This window comes from Hylobates moloch, unplaced genomic scaffold (assembly GCF_009828535.3).
Source record: "Hylobates moloch isolate HMO894 unplaced genomic scaffold, HMol_V3 SCAFFOLD_22, whole genome shotgun sequence".
In the NCBI taxonomy this organism is placed as follows: domain Eukaryota; kingdom Metazoa; phylum Chordata; class Mammalia; order Primates; family Hylobatidae; genus Hylobates; species Hylobates moloch.
The window spans coordinates 12,349,837-12,365,388 of NW_026652297.1; the positions used below are offsets into that span (position 1 = coordinate 12,349,837).

The following is a 15,552-nucleotide window of genomic DNA, read 5'->3' on the forward strand; positions in this document are numbered from 1 at the left end:
AGCATCTGGTATTTGGAAATAAGCAAGAACTCAAATACTTGTTCTAAGCAAGAACTCAAATACTTTTTGAGACTTTATTTATGTACTTATTTAGAGACAGTCTGCCCTGTTGCCCAGGCTGGAGTAGGGTGGTGTGATCTCAGATCACTGCAACGTCTCCTCCTAGGTTCAAGTGATTTTCACGGCTCAGACTCCCCAGTAGCTGGCGTTGCAGGCATGTGCCACCATGCCAGGTTAATTTTTGTAGTTTTAATAGAAATGGGAGTTTCACCATGTTAGCCAGGCTGGTCTCGAACTCCTGGCCTCAGGTTATATATCCACCTTGAACTCCCAAACTGCTAGGATTACAGGCGTGAGCCACTGTACCCAGCTGAGACTTTTATCATTTTTTTATTTTTAGTGAGAGGATCTCACTCTGTCACCTAGGCTGAGGTCCAGGGGCACCATCATAGCTTACTATAACCTCAAACTCCTAGGCTCAAGCAATCCTTCCACTGCAGTCTCATGAGTAGCTAGGACTATAGGCATGCACCATTGCACCAGGCTAATTTATTTTTATTTTTTTCTTGTAGAAATGGAGTCTTGTTGCCGGGCGCAGTGGCTCATGCCTGTAATCCCAGCACTTTGGGAGGCCGAGGTGGGTGGATCACAAGGTCAGGAGTTCAAGACCAGCCTGGCCAAGATGGTGAAACCTCATCTCTACTAAAAATACAAAAAATTAGCCGGGTGTGGTGGCACGCGCTGTAATCCAAGCTACTCCAGGGGCTGAGGGAGAGAAATGCTTAAACCTGGCGGGATGGAGGTTGCAGTGAGCCGAGATCGCGCTACTGCACTCTAGCCTGGGCGACAGAGCACGACTCAACTCAAAAAAAAAGAGATGGAGTCTTCTTATGTCACTCTGGTTGATCTTGAACTCATGGCCTCAAGCATTCCTTCCACCTCAGCCTCCCAAAGCACTGGGATTACAGGTGTGAGCCACCATGACCAATTGGGACTTTTTTACATAACACAGTTATGATGAGTCTGAAGATGCTAAGCAAATTAGGAGTAGGCTGTTAGTGAAATGTAACTAATGTCTCAAATACATCTAAAACTCACTGTATACAGTAGCTCCTCTGGAGTGACAGGACTGGTAAAGATGGTACGCAGGCATCGGAGGCAAGCTTCAATAAACTTCAGGTCTGGGGACAGTAGTCCTATTAACAGAAACGAGATTTAGGACTAATCCTTTCAATCAGTATTTAAAGCACTGCAAACTGATTCTTAACCTTACTTGAGCAAAAATGGCTTCCCTACGTACCTTGCAATAAGGCAGGGATAATATGGCAGTCCAGTAGAGACTTGACATTGTTTTCAGTACCCATAGCAAGACTTCCCAACACCACTGCACATTCAGTTTTCAGCTCTGTGCTCGAGGTTTCTTGCTGAAGCAAGTACAACAATCTAAAAAGAAGGAACTTAATAAGAGAAGAGACTAAAAAATTTAAACAAGACTAAATGTGACCAAAAAAGGCTGTGCAGTCCACATACTAAAAACATGGTTGGTTGAGTTTATATGAATCCAATGGTCATTTGTTTATCTCATCTGCTAATTAAAGAAACATCTGGAAAAAAAATCTAGAAGAGGTTTTGAAAAAAAGAACTATCGTATTCTCAGGGTTTATAAAAAGTGTAAATCTGAAAGTTGTCCACAAGTGGTCTCTGTAGAAACAGCATCATCAGAGTCCACGTCATCTACCACTTCCTGCTGGGTCTCCAAAATATGAAGACTCTCAAATGCCATGTGCTGCCAGATCTTAAATTCAAACTAGAAACGCTACTGCTCTGAATTCAGAGCAGTGGTGCAGTTTGTAGATATCGAGCCTACAGGGAATATTCAGAGCCCTTGTGCAGCTCCTCAAGCAAGGATAGTTTCTTCTTTCTCCAGCTCTCTCATTTGGGAAATGAAGAGATCCTCTCATTTCCACTCCAGCCCAACTTGCCAAACAAATACTCCCCAAACCCTAACCTTCCTCCACTTATAACCATCTACGTTATGTTCTAAGACAGGACCCTCATGCTCCATAAAGCACTATTTATATATACCAAACATAAATCCCCTAAGAAAGGTTGCTGACAGCTTTATAGTTACTAAAGTATACATTTGAGGTTGGTCAGTTAAAACACTTAAACCATTAATTCTGTATCAAAACCAGAAAATAAGGAGAAAAAAACAAAATAATAAATAATTCTGAATAAAAAGCTAATAGCAATTGCACAGAAAACTTAGCTCTGAGGAGCAAAAGTAAAGAGGAAGTTATATAACTGTTATTGCCTGCCTAAAGGAAGCTTATTAGGTCATCAAAAGAAGAAATTAAACTTCCTAAACTTCCTACGTTAACTTAAAAAACAGCAAATTGTAAAAATCAGACGTTAAAATGAAACTGGATTAAAAATCAAGCAGGGTTTTTTTCCTTTAAATTCAAAAAGGTCTTAAGGCTCCTAATAAATTACCCACTCACACAAAAAACTGCCAAGGCTCTAAGGAAATGGAGAAGAAAGTATCAGGCTGTTGTACATTGGTTATGTACCTAACGAACCCTTTTGTCATCAGGTCAAAGGTCTTCCTGAATTTCCAAAATGTATTAACACATTCACTTCCTATTACATTCTCTGTTACTTTATAATTTTTTTCCTTAGAGATGGTTTAAATACTTACACTTATTTTTAAAAATAGGATTTACTTTAAGAATTAGAGAGATAATACAGGAAAAAATGGGTTCTATAATTGAGGTAAGAAATACATTAGAAACTAGTATGAATGGCAAGAAAGGGGTGAGACAGCAAACATACCTTGGAACAGCTCCTAAAACAATGAGATTGGCTTTCTGCTTGTTGTTTCCAATTACAGCATTTTTCATGTCTCTGAATTAAGGGGAAGAAAAAATAAAGTATGTTGAGACAGCACTGAAAAAAAATCAAAGATCATTCTACTTCATTATGCAATATCTTAGATTTGACAAAGTAAAAGCACTAACCTGTTTTCACCTAAAGTACTAATGAAGGGATAGAGATAGGTGCAGAGTGAATGTGGGGGCTGTAAAATGGGCAAGTATTGTAGAAAGTGAGAGATTTCTATTGTAGAAAGTGAGAGTACTGGCGAAAGACTTCCAGTACAGAATTGAGTTATTCTAGAAAGGGTACCTACCAATCCTTTGGATATAAAGGAATACAGGCCACCCTCACACTCAGCTCTGGGAGTAGGGAGTGAGTTAAACAAACAACAACAACAACAACAACAACAACAACAGCCCACAGAACATTATCTCCTTGTTTCAATGATCACACTTTGTTCACTTTTTTTTTTACTTCTTTATATATTATTTCTTATAATTCCATTTTATCTGCTTCATTGTCTTACTAACTGTACTCCTTTGTTGTTTTCCAATGCATCTTTTAATTTATCACAGTCAGTCTTCAAGTGATATTAGCTCATTGCACATGTATTTTAAGAGCCTTGCATATGTATTTCCATTTTCCCATCCGTTTTTTGGGCTGCTGTTATACAATATTTTTAAATTGCTTAGAAACAACATAATACATTGTTACTATTTTTGCTTAAGCAGCCAGTTATCTCTTAAGGAGATTTAAAAAATAACAAACAATCTTTTACATTTCTCAGATATTCACAGTATTTATTATTCTAGCTACGCAGAGCTCTATACTTCACCCGGAGCAAAACTCTATTCCACAATAAGAAAACCTCTACCACTGATCACTTGGCTCACAAATTTGTGGTTGGTTCAAAAGGAAACGTAGAGAAAAAATAAATAGCTCAAAATAAACCCAGTACTACTAATAAAACATTTAAAAAATACTTCCCCAGCTGGGCGTGGTGACTCACACCTGTAATCCCAGCTCTTTGGGAGGCCTAGGCAGGCAGATTGCTTGAACTCAGGAGTTCAAGACCAGACTGAACAACATGGCGAAACTCCATCTCTACCAATAATGCAAAAATTAGCCAGGTGTGGTGGCACGCACTTGTAGTCCCAGCTACCTGGGGGGCTAAGGTGGGAGGATCACTTCAGCCGGGGAGGTGGAGGTTGCAGTGAGCAGAGATCGCACCACTGCACCCCAGTCAGGGCGACAGAGCGAGACTCCATCTCAAAAAAAAAAAAAATCAACAAATAAATGTTACAGTCAGCATACATTTCTAACACCAATCATATTTATTGGCATTAAAGAACCTGGTAACAATTAATCCTTGTCTTCAATTGCCTTTTTTGATTATTGCAGAAAAATACTGCAACAACTAGTGATGTGCTAAAAGCGGATTTTCCCTACAAGTTTCTGAATGGCATTTTTACAAGTCAAGCCAAATACTGAGAATGCCTGTTCTTCCATTAGCTCAGTGCCTGAGGGTAGCGCTTTTTTCCCAGGCCTGACCTACCCCTCTGTAAAGTATCCCTCAGATCTTCTATATGGTTTACAAGAAATAAGTAGCAATTTTTTTGTTGTTGTTTATGGGACTGAACTGAATGAAGTTTACTGAGGTTGTTAGCAAGTTCTGATACATGAATATAAAGCTATATGATATCAAAGGTTCAATTAGCAAAGTTAAAGTTAGCAAGAGATTTCTAAGCTCCTGCATCCTCATGGATGCCTGTTTTCTTTAGAGGCTTTAGTTCCTAATCATCAGCATATGGACCTTAACCTACCAGCTTGTCATTTACTGTCATTGTCTTCCTTTCTCTTAATGTGTTCTGCCTATACTAATGTAGTACATTCATTTGTCCAGCCCCTACCTACTTAGAGTCTGTGTAGGCTAAGTGCCATTCTGAATGCTTTCTATTCCAGAACTCCCAACCCTAATATTTCCCCAGTTTTTCCTCTCCATTCTTCTTAAGCAGAAATGAGTGGTCCCTAACATTACCAAATGAACCTATTCCAAACATCTGAAACCATGCCATGTTTTTACAGACAAGAGCAAACAAAAACCCATCCAACACCAATTTTCTAATTCTCTTAATAGTTTACAAAAAGGACATGAAGGAGGTAACTGATGGTAACAGAGGAAATGCCAACTAAAGAGAACACAATACAATGGAATAAGGTCTAAAGAAAAAGATTCTCGCTCTGGCTTTAGTAAGTAAATATACCTGTGCTAGATAAGGAAAAAAAGATATTAAATTCTATTCAATTGTTGCTATAAAGGAATGCTAATAGATCACTTCTATGAAGAATTAAAATCAAAAGGATTAATTAACAGGATTAAGGAATCAATTTCAGATGACAACATTCAGCCATCTAGATGAAGCTTCTTTCAGTTCCCAGAGAGTATTCTTTCTCTGTCATCTCCTTATCCCCTCCCTCATACTTTCCTCTGACTAGCTTTACTCATCCTTCAGGTCTGAATGTCACTTCCTCCAGGAAGCATGCCCTGAAACCCCCAGGTCATCACTTTGTTAGAGTTAAAGTCTATTTCCTCTTGAGAGGCAGGAAAGCCAATCTGACCTGGAAATATCAAAGCAGTTACTGTCAGTAGATCATTATTCACAGTGATTCTAGATACCCATTATTTTTGTAAAATGCAAACTCACAGCTATCATCCAAGATGGGAACACAACAACACTATCCAAGATTTCTATATTACCTTCAAATTTACAAAGCATTCCATATCCACTACTTAATTTCATCTTCATCATAACCTTGAGTAATAATAACTCCATTTTACAGAGGAGAAAGCTATAACTCAGGATTGGGCTTTTTTCAGAACCCAATATTAAATGACAGAGCCAGTCTCAACCCATGTCTTTTATGCCAACTGTTTTTTCCCATTACTGCCAGGACATCAGGCATTGACAACGAACCAATGGAAAAGACAAATGAATTCAGTAAATTCATTTTCTTTTTCCTTCTGTGTTTTAATGTTATATTTTTATGCAAAATAAAAGTGTTTCTAACTTTTAGTCAGACACCCTTTTTCCCAGTAGACCAAAAGAATGTCATTTCATGCCCACTAACTTTTAATGTTGGGAAAAATGCTCTACTTACTTTTACTGAAATTCAACAACTAGTTTTTGAGCTCAGCATTGTGCTAGCCTCTATGAAGTACACAAAAGTATCACACAATGGGATGCCTGGTCTGAGGAGTTCACAATATCCTTGGAGTGGCAAAAATAACACTATCAATGTAAGTCAGTACTAAATTCAAAACTGAATGTTTATAAGGTAAAGAAAAGTAGATGCTCAATAAGCTTAAAAGGTTTTGAGGCAATGGTTAAGAACTAAGATAAACCTTAGAAAATCGTCAGGACTTGGATAAGCAGATGGGAGGACAAAAGGATAAATCGTTCACACAAGACCATATTGGAAATGAAAATGGCATGTTCCTGGGGCACTACAAGGAGCCTGAACTGAAAAACAAGTTCGCTTTAGGGTGGCATGGAACATAAAGTTAGAAAAGTGATAGGGAGATGAGACAAACTAAAGGGAGATGGATTAAGGAGCAATCATATTTTTGATCACAGAAGGGGCATGAAGGAAACAGTGACTAAGGAAAATAAGCTGAATGTGAAATGGAATGCTTATAATATTAGTTAAGAGGGACAACTAAGTGGCTGATGCCCCCCTTGTGATTTCCAGACCCCTATGCTTATCTTTAACATAGCATTCATTAGGTAAACTATCATGGATGGTCTCTTTAGTTATTTGACTATTTCATTAGACTTTTGGACCCTCCAGAGCACTGACTACATTATTCAGCCTTATATACCCCCATACTAGCACAATGCTTGGTACTAGGCAGGCACTCAATAAATATTTGTTGAAGGAATTAATCAATCCATCTAGGCATCTGGTTATACAAAACTGATTAGTGGAGCAGCCAAAGGAATCATTAATACAAAGGTCATTTTGAGGAAGCAGTTAACAAGATGATTTAATAGGTACAAAAATGTGATATGTGACATCTCGAGTGACTACTTCATGTCTGGGCACATGGGTGCAGGAAACAACAGAAAGCTTAGACAGAAGACAAGGATTGATTTTTGACTTTGTACACACTGAATTATCTTTGAGGTGAGATAAGAATAAGTAAGCCTCGGGGATATCCCACTTTTGGGAGTGGGAGAAAAGAAGTCAATATTAAGATGTTACAAACATGCATTTGTTGAGGAAGATTTTCAGCTAAAATCTGGCTAGAATCTTAAATTTGCATGCTAATAAATGGACTTGATAAGCTCCCACATTTACATGGAGGTTAAACTTTCTACTTTATTTTCTTTGCTCTGAAAGAGATTTTTAGTGTGGCAGAGAAAAAGGGCTTGAATATTAAAATGTACAGTGCCTACCACAGCATATGTCTAAATTAGAGCATTAAAAGGGTGATGAAAACCAAGAGAAAAAGCACTATATGTTGCTATTAAAATAACAGGAAAAGAAAAAAAAAAGGATCTAGACCTGCTGGAGAAACTATTTCAGTCAATCAAGTATGAATATATTTACTTCTAAATGGTCAAAAATAGCATACATTTTAACTGAAAGCCTAATACCACCTAAAAACAAAATTATCTTTAAAAGTATTGAAGACTGGAGACCCAAGCTAAAAAATCAATTACAGTCATGCTTTGCTTAACGACGAGGACACGTTATTCGACGACGGGGATATGTTCTGAGAAATGCATCATTAGGCTACTTTGTCCTTGTGTGAACATCATAGAGTTTACTTACACCAACTAGATGGTATAGCCTACTACACACTTAGACATTATGGTATAGTCTATTGCTTGTAGGCTGCAAACATGTACAGCATGTTACTGTACTGAATAATGTAGGCAACTGTAACACAATGGTAGGTAATGTGTATCTAAACATATTTAAATACAAAAATACAGTATTATGTTCTTACAGGGTCACTGACTTTAACTGTCTTTAACTGAAACATCATTGTATAGAGCATGACTATATATCTATTTATTTTGAACCAGTATTTCACGTACCTGAAGCAGCTCTTTTCTGCTTCATATTTGGAACACTCTACATGTATTTCTGGCCTAACTAGTATGAAGTTCCCAAAAACTACACTGGATACTGAAAACTACAATCTGAGTATAAAGTTTGATCTACTTATGAAAACTCACTGTTTATAAAACATTCATTTGTAAAATAAGAAAAAAACACGTATCCGTGGGTAACTACAATAAGGGCAACATGGTAAACAACTTACATTATTTGGACTGTGAGAATCACAAACATACACAATGCTCTGTCCCTGTAATTGTAATTATCATTTTTTGGAGAATGTAATATCCAGACAGCCAAGTATGATAACCTTTCTGTTATCATGCATGGTTAAGGAATGAGGTATATTCATATTCCAACTAAAGTTATATGACAATGAATTCCATTGTCTTTATTGAATTGCCAATTTTAAGAATTAGGTAATGATCTATTATTCAAACCAAAGTTATTTTTAACATAAGGCTTTGATTCAAGAGGCATTTGGAAAACTTACAGCAAAATTCAGCTCAAATCAACTTGGGCATTTACTGAATATCAACTACATGTATAAACTGAAAAAAACAGAATTGACTTTAATTCATTCTTACAAACAAATTACTCTGTGATGTAGATTTTGGGAATATATGTAGTTTCAGATACAGTTCTGATTTGTATAAAACCATGAAAAGCAGTACTTTGGAAGGCTGAGGTGGGTGGATCACAAGGTCAGGAGTTCAAGACCAGCCTGGCCAACATAATGAAACCCTATCTCTACTTTAAAAAAAAAAAAAAAAAAATTAGCCGGGCATGGTGGCATGCACCTGTAATCCCAGCTACTCAGGAGGCTGAGGCAGGAGAATTGCTTGAACCTGGGAGGCGGAGGTTGCAGTGAGCCGAGATTGCATCACTGCACTCCAGCCTGGATGACAGAGCAAGACTCTGTCTCAAAACAAACAAATAAATAAATAAATAAATAAAAACAAAAAAAAAAACCATGAAAAGTTTACTGTAAATATTTAATCTTCTTTCCATAGCATTTTATGGTTCCTTAATAATTTTGAAAATTAAATACTGGCTCCAAAATTAGGATATTTAATGTATTTAACTCTGTTTTATCAATGTATGATTACAAATCACCTTACATTCTCTAAAAATGAAGAGTAAAATCTACCAAAATATTTTGGTAGATATTAACATTTTAAATATATTTAATCATTACAAGGAACATAAAAAATGTGTTAGAACAGTATGGAACAATATGGCGGCATACAGTTAAGCGCTTTATACATTTGAAAAGATATTTATGCTGGGCATGGTGGCTCATGCTTGTAATCCCAGCACTTTGGGAGGCCGAGGCCAGTGGATCACGAGATCAGGAGATCGAGACCATCCTGGTTAACACGGTGAAACCCCGTCTCTACTAAAAATACAAAAAATTAGCCGGGCATGGTGGCATGTGCCTGCAGTCCCAGCTACTTGGGAGGCTGAGGCAGGAGAATCACTTGAACCCGGGAGGCAGAGGTTGCAGTGAGCCCAGACCATGCCATTGCACTCCAGCCTGGGCGACAGAGTGAGACTCCACCTCAAAAAAAAGAAAAAAAAGAAAAGAAAAGATATATACACATATGCATGCAAATATATAGTCTTGATGTTCAAAGTCAGTATCACATAGACATATGTATACAAACAGCTTATCTGTCTGCAAGTAAAGACCATGTCAATTTGATTTAATCATTCCTGGATAATCCTGCCTATCGAATTCTCTGACCAAATTCTCTCACAATACATGGTTTTAAACAAGTAAGATGCAGATCACTCTATCAGGCTTGGTATTAAGGTCACCTTTGTGTATGTAACCTCAAAAGTAACTGATTAAGACCGGGCACAGTAATCCCAACACTTTGAGAAGTCAAGGTGGGAGGATCACTAGAGGTCAGGAGTTCGAGAACAGCCCAGCCTGGCTAACAGGGCAAAACCCTGTCTCTACTAAAAATACAAAAATTAACTGTGCATGGTGGCAGGCACCTATAATCCCAGCTACTCAGGAAGCTGAGGCAGAATTGCTTGAACCCAGGAGGCAGAGGTTGCAGTGAGTTGAGATCACAGTGCTGCACTCTAGCCTGGGTGACACAGCGAGACTCCATCTCAAAACAAAACAAAAAACTGATTAAATGTATTAGGAGAAGAAATTTTTTTAATGATTTTTTTGGAATACTTATTTTCAATTATTCTAAAACTTAACCATTTAACTTAAAAGTTCTCAAAATCCAAAGGCTTCATTTTACGGGAACTCTTATCTTTAGCTCATGCAAGAAAATGGAACCTGTCTACATTCTACTGAAACCAGAGATACAAAACTTCCTGGAGCTAAGAGAATTAAATAATCATTACCAAAATAAACTCATATCATCAGTACATTAAAATGCTTCAGAAGATACTTTAGAAGTGGATTCTTGGTGGGGGGAAAAAAAAATCACATGATTCTGCAGCATCCACAAGTGCCTGACTGAATTCACCAGAGGTCTAGTCAAGCTTTCTAATTCTATTAAACTCTGAAACTACAAAGCTAGCTATGCTGGCTTATATCATCTTTTACTTTTCAACATAGCAATATCAACAAAGGGCCACATAGGGATATCTGCTAACCTTTTTTTTTTTTTTTTTTAAACAAAACAAAACAAAAACAACTCTGTCACGCAGGCTGGACTGCAGTGGCATAATCACTGCAACCTCCACCTCCTGGGCTCAAGGGATCCTCCTACCTCAGCCTCCCAAGTAGTGGGGACTACAGGCACGTACCACCATGCCTAGCTAATTTTTTTTTTTTTGAGACGGAGTCTCGCTCTGTTGCCCAGGCTGGAGTGCAGTGGCGCAATCTCGGCTCACTGCAAGCTCCGCCTCTCAGGTTCACGCCATTCTCCTGCCTTAGCCTCTCCGAGTAGCTGGGACTACAGGCGCCCGCCACCATGCCCGGATAATTTTTTTGTATTTTTAGTAGAGACGGGGTTTCACCGTGGTCTCGATCTCCTGACCTCGTGATCCGCCCGCCTTGGCCTCCCAAAGTGCTGGGATTACAAGCGTGAGCCACTGCGCCTGGCCGCCTAGCTAATTTTTTAATTTTTATTTTTGTAGAGATGGGTTTCACCATGTTGTCCAAGCTGGAACTCCTGGGTTCAAGGGATCCACCCACCTTGGTCTCTCCACAGTACTGGGATTACAGGCATGAGTCACCATGCCTGGCCTCTGTTAATCTTTCATTGAAATTCACTAACATGAAAACCAGATCAAGTGCTCTAATTTTGTTATGTTAAGAAAACAAAACAGTGTTTAAGTAGCTTTCACTCATGATTTACAAAATCATATGAAGAGTTCTTCTTCTTCTTCAAGTATGAGATTTAACATGGTTGAACCAATACTATAATAACTTCACCAAAAAAGGTCCTGCAATGTTTTAAGTCACATGCAGCTCTCCATATTACAGGAAGCTCAGAATTTGCAATGCAGGGTAGTTTAACTGACATACCTACTTTCTGTTGTAGTTGCAAAGGCTACACTTTATGACCTACACAGTGACTTCCCTCTTATTTTGGCTCATATCTTACTCCCTGCTTAATGATCATCTATTCAGTTATGCACATGAAATTTTGCTCTTTTAGAGAAAAGGACCTGATTTTGTATTCAAACCTTTTACACAAGAGGATCACTCAAGTTTATGCTAACTATTGTGCTACTAACAAATTTATCTCTAGATAACTCCGCATTCTTCAACAATTGAAAATTAAGCAGTTCTGATGCTTAATGTTATTTTTGATCAAGGCATACTCACTGACTAGGTAAAATGGTTCACTGTGATGTGAGCTATCTACAAAGTTCCCCATATTTATGGGTAGATCTATAGCTCTAACTCAGCTAGTAGATTAGTTGTAGACTATGATGAAGAATCATTATTCATCTTTAATTTGACTTTGCTTTTCCTGCTAGTATGTTATACATGTTCACAATCTTATTTGTCTTCAAGATAGGGTCTCACTGTGTTGCCCAGGCAGGATTTGAACTCCTAGGCTCCAGCAATCTTCCCGCCTCAGCCTCCCAAGCAACTGTTAACTACACGTGCCTTCCACCATGCCTCGTATATGTTCACAACATTTATTAAGAAAAATCAGACTTTATAGAGCCAGAAAAATGATAAAACTCTGGTTGGCTTGTAGTCAAAGCTACAATTTTTGTCAATTATTTTATGTCCTTTCAATTAAATATTTTGGATTTAATGCTATTTCAGCTTCTACCTTTTCCTTCCCTAAAATTAATAGGCTACCTTTGGTTGTTTATACTCTGGCCATCTTTCTACCTACCTATTTTGGTCTAGTAATGGTCTCTTAATGATCACTTAATGGTGACTTAATGAAGACTGTGAGGTGTATAAAAATCAAAAAATTGGTCAACTCTCTTTTCTTAAATACCATTTTCATTCCCCTTTTCTATATATATTGTATTAAACAAGATTACTTAGGCCAGGCGTGGTGGCTCACACCTGTAATCCCAGTACTTTGAGAGGCCAAGGCAGGTGGATCACCTGAGGTTGGGAGTTCGAGACCAGCCTGACCAACATGGAGAAACCTCGTCTCTACTAAAAATACAAAATTAGCCAAGCGTGGTGGTGGGTGCCTGTAATCCCTGCTACTCGGGAGGCTGAGGCAGGAGAATCACTTGAACCCGGGAGGTGGAGGTTGCAGTGAGCCGAGATTGCACCATTGCACTGCAGCCTGGGCAACAAGAGTGAAACTCTGTTTCAAAAAAAAAAAACAAAAAACAAAAAAAAGATTACTTAAAAACAGATAATGTTGAAAGTAATTCACTTTTCATTCTCTTGACCATGTACGATTAATTTTCAGACAGTGACAAAGTTCAAGAAAGAAGTCAGAAAGAATAAATATTTCTATCTGGAGAAAAGGAAGCTTTATCAAATCATACTACACTATCTCCATAAGATCAGTACTACTCTGAGATAAAGAAAAAAAAATGTTGGGTGATCTGTCCCCTTTAAACTATAAAAAGATTTTAGTATTTTAAGTAGCAATCACATTTACTAGAATGTTATCACTCACATTCTCTTGTCTGAGTCAGGAATTTTAGTCCCTCTCTCTCTTCTACTTTAGTTTGAACTGTCTCCTCTGTTTTTTTCCCCCTTTCTCTTCTTTGAGGAGAATTATCTTTTTTTTTTTTAAGTTGTTTTAAATTGGGGCTAAAAACAACTAACCACTTAAGTGCCAATTGATCCACAATGTATCAGACATTGAATTTTATAATTCTGATTTAATTCTCACATCAACCTGGCAATATGGGCAGTGTTATCTTTACGGATGATGAAATTGAAGCTCAATGAAATTACAAAACTTGTCCAAGCACACCGCTAGAAAGGGACCATAACAGAAAATGTCAGAATCAGGAATTCAACCCACCGTTGTCCAACTGCAAAGCCCATGCTCTTTCTACTCTACCATTCCTTCCACACAAACACTTCTTTATGTCCAGCTGACAGCTAATTAGGTCTCAAACTGGTAGTTTTTCAAAAGACACTAAGACTATCAAACTACATTTTAGCTGCTTTGTCATAATTCTGTCTTTCCCACTTTTATCGTTCGGTATTTTATCAATTTTTGAGAAACTACAGTGTTCTTTGGCAAGTAAAAAATTTCTCAAAGTGACAACATTCGAATCAGCTACTCATATCAGATAGAACTCTACAAGTCTACCACACAGAATTCTTGATTACTAAACAGCTTTCTCCTAAACATGGTAGCAGTGATATCATCTTTTAAAACCATTTATTGAACACTTAATAAGTCTAACATTCTCAACCATTTATTGAGCAATTTTAAGTAATATTTAGAATTATCCATATACGGAGCTATCTGGTTGTATGTGGAGAGTATCTAAGGAAGAGTGTTAAGTAAAACCTGCCCGCTTGACTAACTTGTGTGTGTAGGTACAACCCAAACTGATTTATTTAATAGATGGATTTAATAAACCATTTTTCCTGGTAATAATTAAACTAGTCTAAAAAGGAGTGATTAAATAATTACAAAGTCTCCTACTTAAGGAGACAAAGGCAAAGTTAACATAATGAGAACACCAGAAATATCACCACTTTTTGTAAACTAAGAAGCCGTGAAAGTTAAGTGTCAAGTATCTCGGGGTGGATCCTAACCAGCTTCCCACCTTCCCTTTCAGCTCAATTTGAATAGCCAAGCAGTTTTATAGCACTTTTATTTTACCTCCCTTTATAAATTCACAACTCCAAAGCCTACAATGCCTTTGGGGAGAGAGGCTGTAAGAACTGCAGTCTGAAGAAACTTATATAAACAAAGCATCCTAGCCTTGCCATGGCTAAGCACAAGTTAAAGTACTATTTGGCTGACAACGCGTATGGGATTAGAGAAAAAGAAAGAGGCCTCCCTCATTGGTGCCCTCATCATTACCCAAATGTATCTTGACCCTTTTTTGTGTCTTTCTTCCCATAGACACAGTTCAGGCCTGTGGATCCTTCACATTTCCCAACCCCATGATGAGCCTTAGTCTAGACCTTCCTCCTTAGAACTAATGCGCTAAGAGTATGATAATCTGAAACTCAAAGGAAAGGGAATAAATCTGAAATCTTATCCTATTTGCTTCTCTTAATTTTTTAAGAGCATAATTACCTCTGGTATGTTGCTTAAAAATGTTTCCTCTCATTAAACATGAAATTTTGGAGAAAAAAAGGCATTATGGTTATTAAGAGTTTAGATTTTCTGACAGCTTTCTAAATTCTAAATTTAAGACATCAACAGGAGACTCAATCTTGGTGACAGTTAATGAGTTAACCAAAAACAAAACAAAACAAAAAACCCTACTGGTCTATTCTTTCACTGCGCTCCAATTATGAAAGACCATCAATCTTATTCTCCTGCTTTTGTGGATATTAAAGAAGCAAAAGCATTCTCCAAAGAAAACATTTTTTTAATGTGAAACAAGTATTCTACAAAAAATGAAGCTAACCATGTCAGTTAACAACTATTCAAAGACAATTCTTTATAGTAAAATATTAAACGTCATGAATGTCAAGCAGTCTTTCTAGAAAAAAGCCAAATGAAAGAAAAAAGGTATAACCCTGTATTTTCAAAATTAAAATATTTGGCAGATTAAAACATGAAAACAAACAACTTTTTGATAGACTCTTAAATACATACTACTTACATGACACCTTGTAGAACTTTCTGGGGATCAGGGTCAAATAGCCTGTCAACATAGTGGCGACTGCTAGCTGTTACTTCCTAGAAAGTGGGGGGAAAAATTATGACATCTGAAGCCATGCAAATCACAAATTCACAGCATCACCCACAATATCAAGTGACTAGATAATTTAACTTAAGGTAGATGCATTAAAATTTATATTAAATACTTAGTTTTGCCTCCTCATCATATGGGATACTTAAGCAGGTGACTTTTCTCTCTCAGGTATCAAAATAATGGGAAATTGTAGTGTTCAGTTCAAGATGTCAAAGATTAGTATTTTTCTTCCAAGAATGCCCAATT

At 37.4% G+C, this 15,552-nt stretch overlaps 1 protein-coding gene across 5 annotated transcripts in view; it reads right to left on the reverse strand.

The window, feature by feature from the left end:
- ARMC8 (armadillo repeat containing 8) overlaps window positions 1-15,552 on the reverse strand; it is a 114,392-nt gene that overhangs the window by 75,166 nt on the left and 23,674 nt on the right. For 3 of the 5 annotated variants that reach the window (XM_032144250.2, XM_032144254.2, XM_032144251.2), the window contains 4 exons: window positions 15,214-15,290; window positions 2,833-2,904; window positions 1,301-1,443; window positions 1,099-1,196 (listed from right to left, as the gene is read on the reverse strand). In XM_032144250.2, the coding sequence (XP_032000141.1) occupies window positions 1,099-1,196; window positions 1,301-1,443; window positions 2,833-2,904; window positions 15,214-15,290 (390 nt within the window). The remainder of the gene's footprint in view (window positions 1-1,098; window positions 1,197-1,300; window positions 1,444-2,832; window positions 2,905-15,213; window positions 15,291-15,552) is intronic. The other 2 variants (XM_032144252.2, XM_032144253.2) reach the window with 1 other exon arrangement.